The sequence below is a fragment of the Lycorma delicatula genome, chromosome 13 (genome assembly GCF_047948215.1).
Source record: "Lycorma delicatula isolate Av1 chromosome 13, ASM4794821v1, whole genome shotgun sequence".
Taxonomy (NCBI): domain Eukaryota; kingdom Metazoa; phylum Arthropoda; class Insecta; order Hemiptera; family Fulgoridae; genus Lycorma; species Lycorma delicatula.
In genome coordinates, this window is record NC_134467.1 from 18,314,943 (window position 1) to 18,330,940 (window position 15,998).

The 15,998-nt window shown below is 34.6% G+C and overlaps 1 protein-coding gene across 1 annotated transcript in view; it reads right to left on the bottom strand.

Annotated features, from left to right (window-relative positions):
• LOC142333867 (lanC-like protein 2) overlaps nt 1-15,998 on the bottom strand; it is a 67,045-nt gene that overhangs the window by 31,072 nt on the left and 19,975 nt on the right. The window contains exon 5 of the mRNA XM_075381436.1: nt 12,288-12,434. Coding sequence (XP_075237551.1) covers nt 12,288-12,434 — 147 coding nt within the window. The remainder of the gene's footprint in view (nt 1-12,287; nt 12,435-15,998) is intronic.

Genomic DNA, 15,998 nt, shown 5'->3' on the forward strand with positions numbered 1-15,998 from the left:
ACCAACGAATCTGCGATAGTTAATCTTGACCGCAGTACCGGTCATAAAACACATTGGGTATGTTAAAGAAAACGTGGACGGATGGTAGACTATTTCGATAGTTTCGGTAATTTGCGTCCACCTAACAAATTGATGCGTTGTTTTCCACTCGATTGGATTATAAATTTCAATTATAACGCCACACAGAGTATAAACACGGTTATCTGTGGACATTTATGTCTTGAATTTCTCAGTCGTGGTCCATCGGTCTACAGGTAAACATGTTCTGCAAGTCCGATGGGGACTGGGAATTGGCGTTGATAAACCTAACCACATACAACTCGATTCCGAATGTCGAATTGGGAATCAACAACACACTTACCGTTGTTCCAAAGAAACCTCAAAAACCGATTAAGTTGGCACTAGCGACCGGATCGTACGAAGTGGATGATATCGCCAAAGGCTTGAGCGATGAACTCAAAGTCAAAAGCAAAATAGATTTACTTATGTGTCCGAATAACAAAACGTAAAAATGCGAACTTAAATGCAGTGCTGCGAACGATGACATCAACAGATCGTTTGGCACCGATGTTGAAGTTCGAGAAAACTAATCTGACGGAGAATATATGGCACGAGTCATCGAAGCCGGTCGCCATTAACAACGTGAACACCATACAGGTCGAATGCAACCTTATACGAGGATTCTATACGAACGGATCTGAGTGACACGTATTACACGAATTCACGCTAAGCGTACCGCCTATTATTTTGAATTTTGAATCGCCGAAGAATATAATCTACTACCGGTGAATACGAAGAGCTTAGACGAGATCGCTATAAAGTTTACCGATCTAGACGGAAAACCGATAAATTTTCGCGGTGAAACAATTACGGTGAGATATCATTTACAAAGGAAAACGAAGTAAAAGGAAAGTCAATAAATGGGGTAAATATACAATAGCGGTGGTACAAGTAGCGAAACGACGCGCAAGTAACGCGCAGTCGACGTGTAAACACCAAAGCATTAACATCGCGTAACGTGTTGTTTCTTCGAAAACTTGGTTTTACAGTTTTGGTGAACCGTAATGGCAGCGATAGAAGCGAATATGTTGGACGTCGGTGAAAGTGTTTCGTTCGACAACACGATCACACAGTACGAATATCATACCCATCTACCGTACGCTTCGTCGACTTACAACAACAACGATGAAATCCGGATACCGATACACCAAACCATCAGATGTGTAAACGTTACCGCATAAAAGCTATTTGATGGTCGAAGGGACGTTAACTACTAAAGCGGGCGATAAAAAGGCAACGGAATCGTGGTTAACAAATAACGCGATACCATTTCTCTTCGAGGAGATACGATACGAAATAAACGGCACGGAGATGTGTCGCGTACAAACGTTAGGAATAACGACAACGATAAAGAATATTCTTTCGTTGCGTAAAAGCGAAGAAAATACAATGGAAAATTTCGGGTGGAAGTTCAAAGCGACGGATAAGTTTGATTTGGATGAAACCACTGGAAGACTTTGTTTCTACGTAATGCTGCGTATTCTGATGGGTTTCGCCGAAGACTACAAACACATAATATTGAACGTCAAACAAGAATTGGTTTAGCTTAGATCTTCTAGCAACGTGAACGCACTAGTGTCGTTCAAAGAGGCGCCCGATTCGAAGTTGAAAGTGACTAAAATAGCGTGGAAGATTTCGTATGTTCACGAGATAGACCGTTGGCGATAGCCTTTCGTACACGGCAGATCCACGAATATCCAGCTTTAGCACAAACAAACATACGTTCATGGACGGTTAAGACATGTGCGCAAACGGAGAAACCGATACGTGATATTCGGTTTACAGACGAACAGAAAGGACAAAGCTACAAAATCATTGACGCTCTTCGATATGTGCGATTTGGTGAACGTTCGTCTGTATTTGAATTCGCAGTACTATCCCTACGACAATCTACAGGCAGATGTGAAAATGATGTATGAAATGTTCGCCAGCTTTCGGTCCGTTATTACAACAAACCAGAGGACGAGTGTCCCGCTTACAGTTTGGCAGATTTCAAGACTAGTGTACCGTTAATAGTTATAGACTGTTCTCGTCAGAACGAATCGCTTAAAACAGGTACCGTAGATGTACGTATCTATTTCGATACCAAACACAATATACCGGCCAACACGACCGCCTACTGTCTCATTATACATGATAACATTGTGACATACACTCCGGTCACTGGAATAGTGAAAAAACTTGTTTATCGGGAGGTATTTAAAATCGATCAATCAGGCGGTGGTAGTTACGATGGAGGGAGAAAAGAAGCTAAAAAGCAAATATTAGCAACGTGGCGACGGTTTACGAAATGGTTGATAACATTGAGTGTATTTAAAACAGGTATTGCAGTTGGTATAATTGTAACATTATTACTGGGCGACTTTTCGCATGAATCTTGTACAACGATGAAACCGATACGGTGTAGAGTGACTTTTTCCACACAATCGCCGGTTAACATACTGTTAGTATGGTGTAATTCATCGTCCGTGGAGGTGTTGTCAATTTTTTACAACGCTACCGTATCACTATTATCTTAGAAAAACCTGTCTGCTGACGTAGTTAGTAATATCCCTACATCGTCACCTTCAGAAAAAGCAATAGTGTTACCTTCGGCGAAGACAACAGTATTACCAAAGGTAAAAATCGACACAACTACACTGATGAAGAAAGCCATAGTGATTGTAACGACATCACTACCTTCAGCGAAGACAACAGTTTTACCAAAGGTAAACGCTACCAGAATCTCATTACCTAACATAACGTTACATGCACATGATGATGATGATGATCATGATGGATTTCTAAAAGAGGATGAAGAAGACTCTTCTTCTTCATCCTCTTTGGTATTGTAGGGGGTAACCCCCTCCAATACCACAATAGTATAGAAAAAAAATTACAACAGACGACGGAGATCGACAGTTGAGAGTCAGCCATGGAGGGAGGAGGAGTGTCGAGTTCATCAGACGATCAGCTGTTGTTACCGATCGCTGAAGAGGCGTTACATAACGATATCGTAGATCAGTCTTCATTAGTTAACAAGAAGAAAACATTTTCGAAGCCGACAAAAAAACAGCGGTGAACAGAAAAAAAAGAAACCGCGTAATAAGCCGTACGAACGATCGTCGACGGGTGAAAACACTAAAATTAAAAGGGTGAAAACACTAAAATTAAAAGGGCGAAAAAACAACAATAAGAAGACGATACCGTCAAAGAGGAGCGACGAAAAACAAGAAGACAGAAGGTCGTGCATAACACCGTTGGTCTTAAATAAGGACGAATTAGCCAAACACGGTATTTACTGTTCCTTTGATGACGTATACGAATCTTTATACGATCGCACGCAGTAAATATTTGGTGCGTTTATGGTGAGGGGTTGTGTATCCCCACCACAATTGTAATTACACTTTAATAAACGCCTAAAGAACGATTAAAGAACTTACGTCGATCCTCATACGCGTGAGTTGTCGTCATGGAACGAGTGATCGAGTATCACGGCTTTCTCGGCAAACGTGGAGCGTTTATAATCAAAGAACTCGCTGTTGTTGGAGAAGAATGCTTCTTCACTTTCGATCGCCGTATTCAAAGTCTGAGTTACAATCTAAGTACAAACGGATGGCCGGATGGTTGGAGAGAAATTTTCACAAAATCAGTTGGGATTACGGTGAGGCGGTATACAGCGATATCATGAAGGCGTTTTGTTCACAATTCGGTACAATATACACTAAAGAACTGGAGAAAGCAGATTTCTTGCGTCGATTTCATTCCGAAGTACGTGAGATACCGGAAAACGCACCAAAACCGAAACATAATTACATCGTAAATTGTCCGTACCACAACCTCCATGTGAGTGGAAAATGTGCGCTGCATACTGGTTGTTTCACCATGCAGTAGTTGAAGTACTCTAATAAGTCGTTGTATCTGGCGAGAGACGCCGATCACCTGCGTACTTTTGAACATACAAACGCTAAAAACAAAGACGAAGTGGCTAAAAACGGTTATTACTACTATTTCGACGACATGCGCATCAAATGTTGTTGGTGCAACGAAAGGATTGACTCGACTCTGACTCAACACTTGGTGCGTTGTCGAAACTGCATAAAGGAAAACGTTCCTCTTTCGTTCGAGTCTATTGTTTTACGAAGAAAGAACAATATGTCGTAATGAAATAGCACTGTTAGCTTAATGTTTGTAATAAATCAAGTACAAACATTTGCGAGGAACAAAAAAAAATAAATAAATCAAAACAAAAAAAAAATATTCGAGTGTTAAATAGTAGGCCTATCGAGGAGAGATTCACTCATGTAAAAAAAATCTCAACGCACCACGGTTGCTACCTCCTGGGTGGTGTGGAAATGTAACCGACGAAGACAATGGTAAATGTATGTATAGGGAGTTTAAAAGGGAACTAATACTTAATTCCATTAGCAGTTTAACGATGGATGTAGATATATCCGCATCGGTTTGGATGGTTAGATTTTTTCCACGTCATCGTGTAAGATCGTTGCGACATTTAACGAAACTTACATCCGCGGCGTTTCCGCTCCTACAAGTATAAGTGTGGATGTTGATCGTTTCAATAATGTTAGAGTGCATTTCAATTACGCAGCCACATACGCTGAAGTTCACAACGGATTACAAGAATATTTAGACAGTTTAAAAATCGATACTGTAGCGATGAAAACGTTTACAGATTCGGTTAACGAATTGAGATTTATTGCATCGCATATCTGTAAATATAGTTTTATGATGCTTGTCGCCTACTCTGTTCAATGTGACGATGAAATAATACATACCGTCGATTGTAAGAAATTTGGTTACAGCGGTCGTGGACTACCGAAATACCTTTGCTCCTGTGAAATGATTATTGAAAACGCAAAAAGGTTGTACGCTACAGTACGCGCTAATAAATATGAACTGTTATGGAAGAATCAATTCGCTGTTCAGTCATCGATGATAGCGGTCTTTATCGATTATTTTGTAAAATTGCTGACAAAAGTATGTATACGGTACTGATCAGTCGAATGTAAACTCTGCGAGTGTGAAGATGGATGCCATATAGTTTGTTAACGCTTTCAACGATGACGTTTGTTTTCTCAAGAAACTACCGTGGAAACGGTTGACTGATCTTCGCACCGGTGTAGACTACGTAATATTGGATATGAGAAAGGTATTTACATCTTTAAATGAGTATCGTATTTATGCCATATTATACGACACCGTTGCCAACGAGCTGGGTTGCTTTCAAATCTATTTACCGACCAGATATACAAACAGATTTACCGATGACGAAATGGCTGTTGTAAGACGACATTCGATGAAATTAACATATTACGGAAAGAAAGACGATGGATTGACCGAAGACTTAAAAAGTAAGTTTGTAATATCTTACAGTTACCGGTGTGGAAATGTAAAATTGCTGACAAAAGTATGTATACGGTACTGATCAGTCGAATGTAAACTCTGCGAGTGTGAAGATGGATGCCATATAGTTTGTTAAAGCTTTCAACGATGACGTTTGTTTTCTCAAGAAACTACCGTGGAAACGGTTGACTGATCTTCGCACCGGTGTAGACTACGTAATATTGGATATGAGAAAGGTATTTATCTTTAAATGAGTATCGTATTTATGCCATATTATACGACACCGTTGCCAACGAGCTGGGTTGCTTTCAAATCTATTTACCGACCAGATATACAAACAGATTTACCGATGACGAAATGGCTGTTGTAAGACGACATTCGATGAAATTAACATATTACGGAAAGAAAGACGATGGATTGACCGAAGACTTAAAAAGTAAGTTTGTAACATCTTACAGTTACCGGTGTGGAAATGCAACTCATCACAATAAAAAAAAAAATTTTGTAACTATGATCTGGTGTAATAGCTTTTTTTATTCAGTTAATATTATTGTTTCTTTAAATAAAATATTTTTTTTAAATCGAGTCAGTTGAATGCAAGTGGTAGATAAGCAGGTTCAAACTTGTTCGTTTCCTGTTTAACGGGAAAAAAGGTTATTTATTGCATCAGTTCTTGGAATAGCAGATGTGTTAGTTGATAAAATAAAACATACTTATTTATTGCGTTGTTTCTTGGAAGACCGGATGTTGATAAGCACGTTCAAACTTGTTCGTATCCGGTTATTTATAGTTTCCCGTTTAACGGGAAAAACGGTTATTTATTGCATCTGTTCTTAGAATAGCAGATGTGGTAGTTGATGAAAAAACATAATTATTTATTGCGTTGTTTCTTGGAAAACCGGATGCGGGATGTTGATAAGCAGGTTCAGACTTGTTCGTTTGCGGTTATTCAAGAGGAGGGGCAACATTATTTTTTTTTCATCTAGTGAGTATAAATAGTGCTTCCTAAACAGCATAAGGGTCATTCTAACGCTGACTACTGGTACATCATGACAGACGACGCATCGACAAGAAAAACATTCGTTGAACGGTTAAATACCAAAACTGTTCGTGTAACCGAAACTAAAACTGTGACGGCGATGACGGTTGGTAAACCGTATGACATATCAGCATTGAAGACCGTAGACACAAAATATGGTAAGAGTATTGTGTGTACTGTAAGAGGCAGCGGCGAGGAGGAACCGTTTAATGTATTCCTACCAAAGCGGTTCTCTTCGACTATTGAAGTGGGCGAGTTCCAGTCGATATTAGACATGAAACTAACACTCGTATTTAAGGGTCGAGTCGGCAATGCGTACGATATAGTATTCGATTAGACTTGGAGGTATTAGAAAAAACAATGGTCCTTTTCAGGAATACAACACATTAGACATTCAACACAATCTTACACATATATACACAAAACAAAAAACACTTTAAACCCCCATTCAATAAAAACCGTGACTATTGTTTTTTGAAAAATGTTTTCTTTTAAAGAAAACGTCATTTATTTACGTTTATTGAATGCAGTGGTTCAAGGCCCGCGACATGATCTGGTTATAGATTTATCTACTATCGGATTATGTTGCAAACGGTAAGGAGAGTGTTTAAAAAATTCGGGTTTAGAAATTTGTTCACTTTTTTTGAAAAAATGTTACATTGAAAAAAGATTGTAGTTTCAAATCATACAAAATGCAGTTGTTAGGATATTTTATATCAGATGGTTTTTTTCCCACGTTGAGGGGGAAGTGGGGGAAGAGAATTTGACGTTCCGAATGGTAGAGTGTAGGGGGTGGCTGTTGTGGTGGGGATGAGCTTATAAATATAGTGTAACCGAGCGAATTAGTTTATTCTTTGAGAAGTGTTCGAGGTGTAAACATCATCATCATGATTCCGGTTACTGAACAAGATATACGCGTACGTGTCGGTAACCATGTCTGACGCCTGTGTTTTAAATTAAAACAGTTTTTTGCATACATTGTCGATTTATCTGAACACGATTTCGACAAAAACGGCGATAACTTAACCGTGAAGATAATTTTGAACGATGATTTCGCATATGGACAAAAGTATTGTTGTGAATTTGAATGCGGTGATAAAGCTATCGGGCTTATTGACAGTAAAGAGGTACTATTTTCCGGATTCTACGGTGACGACGGGAACGTAAAGGCGTTCAAATTAAATCAATCGTCGAATATGAAGTTGTCCGCGTCGGCGTTAAAAGATCTCAATACGTCGCATCGCAAAAACAACGTACTCGCTGTAAACATTTTTGTTGCGTACGAAAAACGAAGACTAGCCGCTAATGTGGAAACGGACGGATGGCTTTTCTTTAAGACGCACGATGAGGTAGATTGTTCTGCCGCTCGATGTGACCGGGTGTGGTGGTGATGATACCTATCCGCTGATGGTCGCGTACGACACGGATGAAAATTCAGAATTTGATTACGTTAAAACCAATCGATATATGAGAGGACGTTATATCGCTTCTCTTTAGTTTATTTTATACAAGACTACGAAACGCAAAGAAAATGACGACGAAGAAGAAAACCGTCATTCATCAAAACGAATATTTTTTAATTTAACCGATTTTAAAAAAAAAAACTCCTTTTAAGTACTACAACACATTACACGAACAAAATAAAAAAATTGCACTCAATCACAAAACAAAAAAACACAAAAAAACACTTTAAACCCCATTCAATAAAAAAACCTGTAACTAACTATTTAAAAAAAAAAATGTTTCGATGTTGAAAATCGATGTTTCGATTGATGAAAAAATCAACGTCTCGATGATTTTTTCGACGGACTCAGTCCACTGTTCATCAACAACGTCGTTCTCTATATTTATGGTAGTTTTCGTCTTTGCGTGCAATACACTTTTGTACATGCAGTCTCTACTCCACCTTCGAAAGGCATCTGCTTTGTTAGTTCGACATTTGCCGCAACGTACCTGTAAAAAAAATAAAAAGAGTATTAGTATGTTTACAACTATATATTATTTTCTTTATAGCTGTAAAATTAATAAAACATATTGTTAATATAACTAACAATAATTGATAATTGTAATAGTTACCATTTTACGTTGCCGTCGAAACGTCTTACTTCTTCCTTCAAACGGTTTACGATATCAGTCTGGTATCGTTGAAGTGTTGACAGAAGGTACATCTCATCGAAGTCAGTTAGGTCCCATCGAAGACGGACGACGACTAAATCTGATTGAATTTTTTGATGATTTCTAACAAACAAAAAAAATATTTATAGTAACATATGTTTTTTTGTGTGTTTCAGTGATAATTGGTGATGGAACATGAAGATATATTTATTCGATATTTTATTATTTATTCACTTTTATATTTATTCGTTTTTAATTATTATTTTTTGTATTTATTCGTTTTTTTATTATTATTTTTTTAATTGTTATTAAATTTCTTTTTTTCTACTTTTTCTTCTTTTTGTTTTTTATCATACCATGTCATATTTAAAATAAAAAGAATTCTTATGTATTTAGACTTACCTAAACAGCACTCTTGCAAATAACACTTGTAAAACAGTATTCTTCTTACAATCGTTTTTCACTCTTCCAGATAACGATATTACAAATAATACTTTTTTACAATCGACAATCGCTCTTCAAAAATACCGCTTTCACAAGCAAATAATACTTTTTTTACAAACGGTGTTGACTATTCAACAGTTAGTGAAAAAATGACTAAATGTTGTGACTGCTTTATATATACACGCGAAAGGAACTGATTAAAAAAATGTAACCGTTTTCTTTAATTATCTATTTTAATCCGACTCGGTCGGTTGTTCACCAGTGTGAACTGGTTTGATGCGGTTGTATGCATCACAAGTCGACGAGGTGGGTACTGGGTTTCAGACATTGTGATTGGTGGACAGCATGGCAGGTGAACAAAAACTACTCCACCTAAACTGAAATCATTACGTCATTTATTCAGTTGAGCGTTGGATCGTGCACGGTAAAGATGTCTGTGTCCGTGGACGCACGCACGCGCAGCCATCGCACACTATGACAGTATGGTGAGTTCGATCCCTAGCCGATCTGGTTTTTTTCACTTTAAATATTATTTATTTATTTAATTCAAACCGACCGGTACACAACAGCTGATCAACAGCGGTACCAACCTTTGATTTAATTATTATAAATAATATTCAAAGCGAACACATATTACCAAAGTTGGCAACCCTGCAGAATTTCAAACATCCCGCTCAGGTAAAAGGGAAATTCCCACAGGGAAAAACCAACATGGCGGACGCGCCACTAGCGCTCCCCGCGGAAGCGGAGGGCAAAACTGACGCCGCTGCTCCCCTATTTATACACTACTAGGGAGGACAGTCATCTGATTTTTGGCACAAAGCCTAGTGTACGGATGCATTATTGTGATGAAGGAACCATGAGTTGTCTCGCCAGAACTCTGGTTTCTTTTGTTGCGTTTTCACAACAAACTGTTGTAAAACCCCTTGATAGTACGCACAGTTCACAGTTTCACCTTGGGGCAAGAATTCAAAATGGAAAATTGAATTAAAATTGAAAAAATAGAACATCACTTTGACATTGGATTGAGAATGACGTGCTTTCTTGGGGTGTGGAGATCCTTTGCCATCCACTATAATATTTGAAATGTTTTCTCAATGCCATAACCGAAACGCAGCTTTTGCCTCCCATTATGATCCTTTGCACGAATGTTTTGCTGTCATTAACTTGTTCAAAAAGTTACTGACAAACATCCACTCGATTCTTTCTGCTGTTCGACCATGAAATGTAGAAAAAACTTTGCTGCAAGTAGATGTATGTTCAATTTTTCAGTCAAAATGTCATAATATGATCCAATCAAGATGCTAACCTCTTCTGCAAGTTCTCTGACAATCAATCGACGATTTGCACGCACCGGATAGTTGATTTTCTGAACGTGGGTATCATCAGTTAAAGTTGAAGGCCTTCCTGGTCGAGGGTCATCTTCAATTGATGACCACTTTTAAATCATTAAAACCATTTGCAACACTGCGTACAACTTAGAGCATCATCTCTGTAAGCTTGTTTCAAAATTTTAAACAAGATTCTGTGGTAGTTATCCCTGGTTTCTGCAAAATTTTACTTTGTATCGTTGCTCCTGAAAATAACATATTACAAAAATCGCTACAAACACTTAAACATGTTGCACTCAAATAACAATAACGAAAACTAAACGAGAATTAACTAACGAATTAACAAACCAAGAACATGCATTTATAAAGGAGGTTATGCTGAACAATGCTGCCAACCGCACATCCTTAGATATCTCAGTTTGTGCGTAATTAAAAATGTTCAGTTAGTTTCTGAACACATGTTATATATATATATATACATAAAATAAAAAACAACTCAATAAACAAAACATTGTAACAGAAAAACCTAAAAAACTAATACCAATAGTTGACTTTCGCAGGATCCCGCATTGGTATACAATTCTATAATCACATCAAATAACAAAAAAAAAAATAAAAAAATTTGGAAAACAAAAACATCTAAACAACCAGAAAATATATAATAACATAACTAAATTGCCATTACTGGGGTGATGTAAATGTTTATTTTTTTTCTTCCTACGTATAAAGTGTAACAGTAGTGCAAGTCACCCAAAGAAAATTCTTTGGGGGCTGTACTGCTGGTGGGGGTGACAATCAAAGTTTAAAAATATAATTTTAAAAAATCTTTTAGTTTATTTAAACTTTTAATAATAACATTACATTACAAATTGTATTGTGCGACCTCATGTGGTCACACTATAACAAGTGAAGCATTTCTTTGAGTAAGGCATAACTCATGAAATTGTAAGACAGTTGTGCTACTGATGGCACTGTATGATCAGAAACTACCACAATTGGAGCATCAAGCATCACAGAAACAGAAAAAATAGAATGGAAATACTTAGAAAAATTTTGGAGCAGTATACAGAGATGGCATATGGATGAAGAGACCAACCAAGAAATTATATGAATGAACGGACACACTCTCACAGACAGATCAGAAAATGCACTTAAATTCTACGGGCACAAACAGCGAATGAACAACAACAGAGTCATGAAGAGGATCTTTCATGTAGTGAACGGCTCAATCAGGAAACCAATTGACATCATGAAAAAGAAGAGGACTTTTTTTTTTGGTTTTTCCGAGAAAATAATGCTTCAGCATTACAGCACTATAATCGCCTGAACACAATGAAAGTATTTTAAAAACTATGTCAAAAAAACAAAGTTTACAATTAAAAATTTAAAAGAAACGCCCACAAAACGAAACATGCAATATAAACAGAGAATAGTATACAAAAAAAAATTAAAATTTAAAGGAGAGATTTAAAAACAATTCTGAAACAAACTAAAACATTAAAATAAAGACAAAACAAAACGTAAAAAAAATTTAAAAATGCGTAAAATATTAGCACCCTGAAGAAATAAAAACACCCGGTCTAAAACTTCTTTATTATTGCCCAGGATTTTACTGGTTTCAAAATTTTAAAGTGGAATTTTTTTTAATCTTTTTTAATTCGACATAGTAAACACTAACAAATCAAACATTTTCTTGAGAAGTAATTTTAGGGGAGGAGACATATTAAAAAAAAATATTGATTTTTTGAATTTTTTTTTAACATTTTTCATGTGTCATTATTTTTTCACTATAGAAGAATAAATAACCAATGCCAGGAACGTGTAACAATTTTGTTGTCAGCTTCTTAAGATGTTTATCTACAAAAATATCTCATGAGTAACATAATGTAAAAAAAAAAAAAATATAGATTTGAAAGCATTTTGAGAATATTTCACTGGAAAAATATTTAACTTACTTGTAACAGCATATATAAAATTCCAGCTGTTCCATGAGCTCCGCCTAAATAATTCTTTCCATGCCACTCATATTGTAAAGGTGAAATTTTTGAAATTCCTTTTTCTTGTGCCAATTGTTGTCCTGACTGTAATACGGCCATAACAACCTGCAAATACAAAAAAAAAAATGCACAGTTTTCACTTATACAATTATGTATCGATAAAAAAAAATCTGATGTGGACACTACATGACTTCCTTGTACGCCTATTAAATTACATATATACATTTTTTAAAATGAAAAGTACATAAAATCTTATTTCATTAATAACTTCTGATATTTTTTCATTTTTTTATATTGTTATTATTGAATTATTATTTATCATAAATTTTTTTTTACAATCGGAGGTTAATAATTATTAATAAATCAATATATATGTAAATTAAAAAAAAAAATTAAAAAAAGGAGATGAAGTCTCCTTTTCAGAAACTTACAAATAGTCACCTAAGGCACTGTACAGTTTTTAAGCATGCGATTTTATTTTAACCATCTCCAAAAAAGGTCTGATTCTCAAAAGGTTAAGGAGCAATATATTTACCAGCTACTTTGCTAATATAATATCAGTTTTAAATATATATATATATATATATATCTGTAATTTTAATTTTTAAATTATATTTTTAATTAAATCACTTAGAAAGAAGTATTTCTGATGAAGACTGCAAAAACAATAAATGTGAAATAAAATACACAAGCATTATTAAGTGCAAAAATGAATTTTTACAAATAATTTAATCTGGAATATACAGAATGTTTCTAAAATGGTGGGCTGGCTATACTTTTTCGGATTCTACTTGAAAAACTAAACAAACAATATCCCTAGGAAAAATGGAAATTTCTCCTTCGTTTTTTCCCCTGTCCACCATATTGTTACTTTTATATAATAATTTATATCTCAAGTTCAGATAGACGAATCTCATTAATATTTGGTAAGCGTCTCGGTAATTTAAAATTAGCAAAAAATCAAGGCTTAAATGCCTTTGCAAATTACAAAATGGCAGCCATGTTTATTTTTCAATTCGTTATATCTCCATAAATATTAGTTTTATCAAAATTTTTGTTATTTGCTAATACAAGGTTATCATAAAAGAATTTTTATGATAAGCACAGTCTTCTTGGAAATGAAGTCGATGAAGGTTTTAGAGTTTATCCGGCAAGATACACGACTCCATTAATTGTTTTTCCAGCAAAGAAGAAAGGCCCTATTATATGATTTTTCATCACACCACACCAAACATTAACTTTAAGTGAATCGCGTTGTTTCTCAATAATTGCATGTGGGTTTTCAGAGCACCATATTCGTGAATTGTGTCTGTTAATACATCCATTCATATGGAATGTAGCTTCGTCTGTAAAAATTATATCGTCTAAAAATGATTCGTTTTCACTTATTCTGTCCGACATTTCAACAGCGAAATTGTAACGTTTTAACACCATCATCGGGTTTCAATTCCTGCAGTATCTGGATTTTATAAGCGTGTAATTTCAGTTTTTTTATGTAAAACTTTGTGAACTGTTGATTTTGGAATACCTAATTCGACGCTTCGACGGGGGATGGACTTCCCAGGACTTCTAATTGCCGATCGTCTAATTAGTTCAACCTTTTCGTCTGGTATACTTGGTCTGCCGGTTGATTTCTGTTTCTTAACCGATCCGGTTTCTTCGAATCGTTTGAACCAACGTGTTATGTTATTTTTGTGTGGTGGATCTCTTCCGAATTCACGTCGAAAAGCACGTTGAACTAAAATTACGGATTTTAATTCGGCCATCAATAAAACACATTTTGCTTTGTCTTTTTCCGAGAACATAGTAACTAGCTAAACTCACCGCAACAGCAATACAAGAACTGACGTTGTGGTTACAACTGCTGATAAACTTTTGGGTTGGATGCTCTCAGGGATACCAATATAACATTTAGAAATTTCCCTACAATCTTCCTATGAATTACTGAAACTGCACCATTCTTTTATGATAACCCTGCATATTAAGCCTTTTATTTTGAACCAAATGACTTTTTTTTTTCTTCAATCAGTTAACAAATAGTCAAGTTATGGGAGAAAACTGATTTGCATTTTTGTGTCATAATTATTAGGTTTATTATTGTGAGAAAATTATTACTTAAATTGATACTAATTCACAAAAGTAGAATTAATAATAAATAAAAACAATATTTCATCGACTGAATGTAAAGTGGAGGGCATGAAAACACACACATAAATACAACATTAATTTTCTGCCATAACTCAACTATTTTTAACTGATTTTCAAAAATAAAATATCATTTTGTTCAAAATTAAAGTCTTAATATTTATGGATATATAACGGGTTGAAAAATAAACATGGCTGCAATTTTGTAATTGCGAAAGTTTTTAAGTCTTGATTTTTTGCTAATTTTAAAACTTTATTACCAAGACCAAATCAAATATTAATGTGATTCCTCTACCTGAACAGATATAAATTATTACATAAAAGTATCAATATGGCAGACAGGGGGAGAATGAAGGAGGAGAAATTGCCATTTTTCCTAAGGATATTTTTTGTTTAGTTTTACAAGTAGAATCTGAAAAAAATATAGTCAGCCCATCATTTTAGAAACACTCCGTATATAGAACATCTGAAGGTTAACATACATCAATTACATACGTAATATTAAAGTGTGGTTTTTAATGATAAGATTTAAAAAAAAATTATGGCTACTTAAACAACAATGTAGTAAAATAAAAGTTAAATAAGTAACATAAGTTAAATAAATTAAATTTGTTTAATAAAAAATGCATTTTAAAAATGGAAAATAATAAACAAATATTTTGGTAATTAGTATAGCAATAAAGAAAAATTTGATTCTTAAATGAACAGATTACAAACTTTTACATAAAAAATCTATCATACAATTAACAAAAAGAAAAATTACCAAAAACATTAGTTTGATATAGAGTAATTAATTATATAAATGACAAAAACAATTATAATAGGGCAGAAAATAATTAAATTATAAATAAATTCTAAAAATCAATAAAATTAATAACCTATATAAATAAAAAAAATGAAAAACTAATCAGTAAATTGCATTAACATACTGTAAAATAATTACTAATAAAATTAAGTAAATTTGTAAAAAAATATATAAAATCAGCATAAAAATACGCATTAAATTTAAATGCAGTAATAAACAGAGCGATAAATTTTATATTCATAATAACAAATTTATTAAAATATAAAAGATTACAAAGTACGAATGTATATTTTCTAATTATGCACGTTGTGTTCAATTAAAAAAAAATTAAAATGCTGATATATCTCACATGCTGAGTCCATTTAAATTAAACTTAATTAAAACTCCTGATATTACTGCCATCTATAATAAAAAAGATTATCATTTATTTGAGAGATATTAAAAAAGATTTACTTTTTATAATAGGTGCCAATCATTGTGCAATGCTTATTCCAACAAGCATACTATTGTGCGAATTAATTGTGACAAAGTAAAAAAAATACTCTTTTTCAAATAACTATGTTTTTATTCATTCTATGCTGTTATATACACTGATAAATACATGTATTAATATGAAGTATGTGCTCCTTTAACACAAATTATATCTTGAAGATGTTTTGTTATTGACTCCACTAGATTAGTGCATTTATCATCTTGGAACCAAACTTTTGTAGAACTAG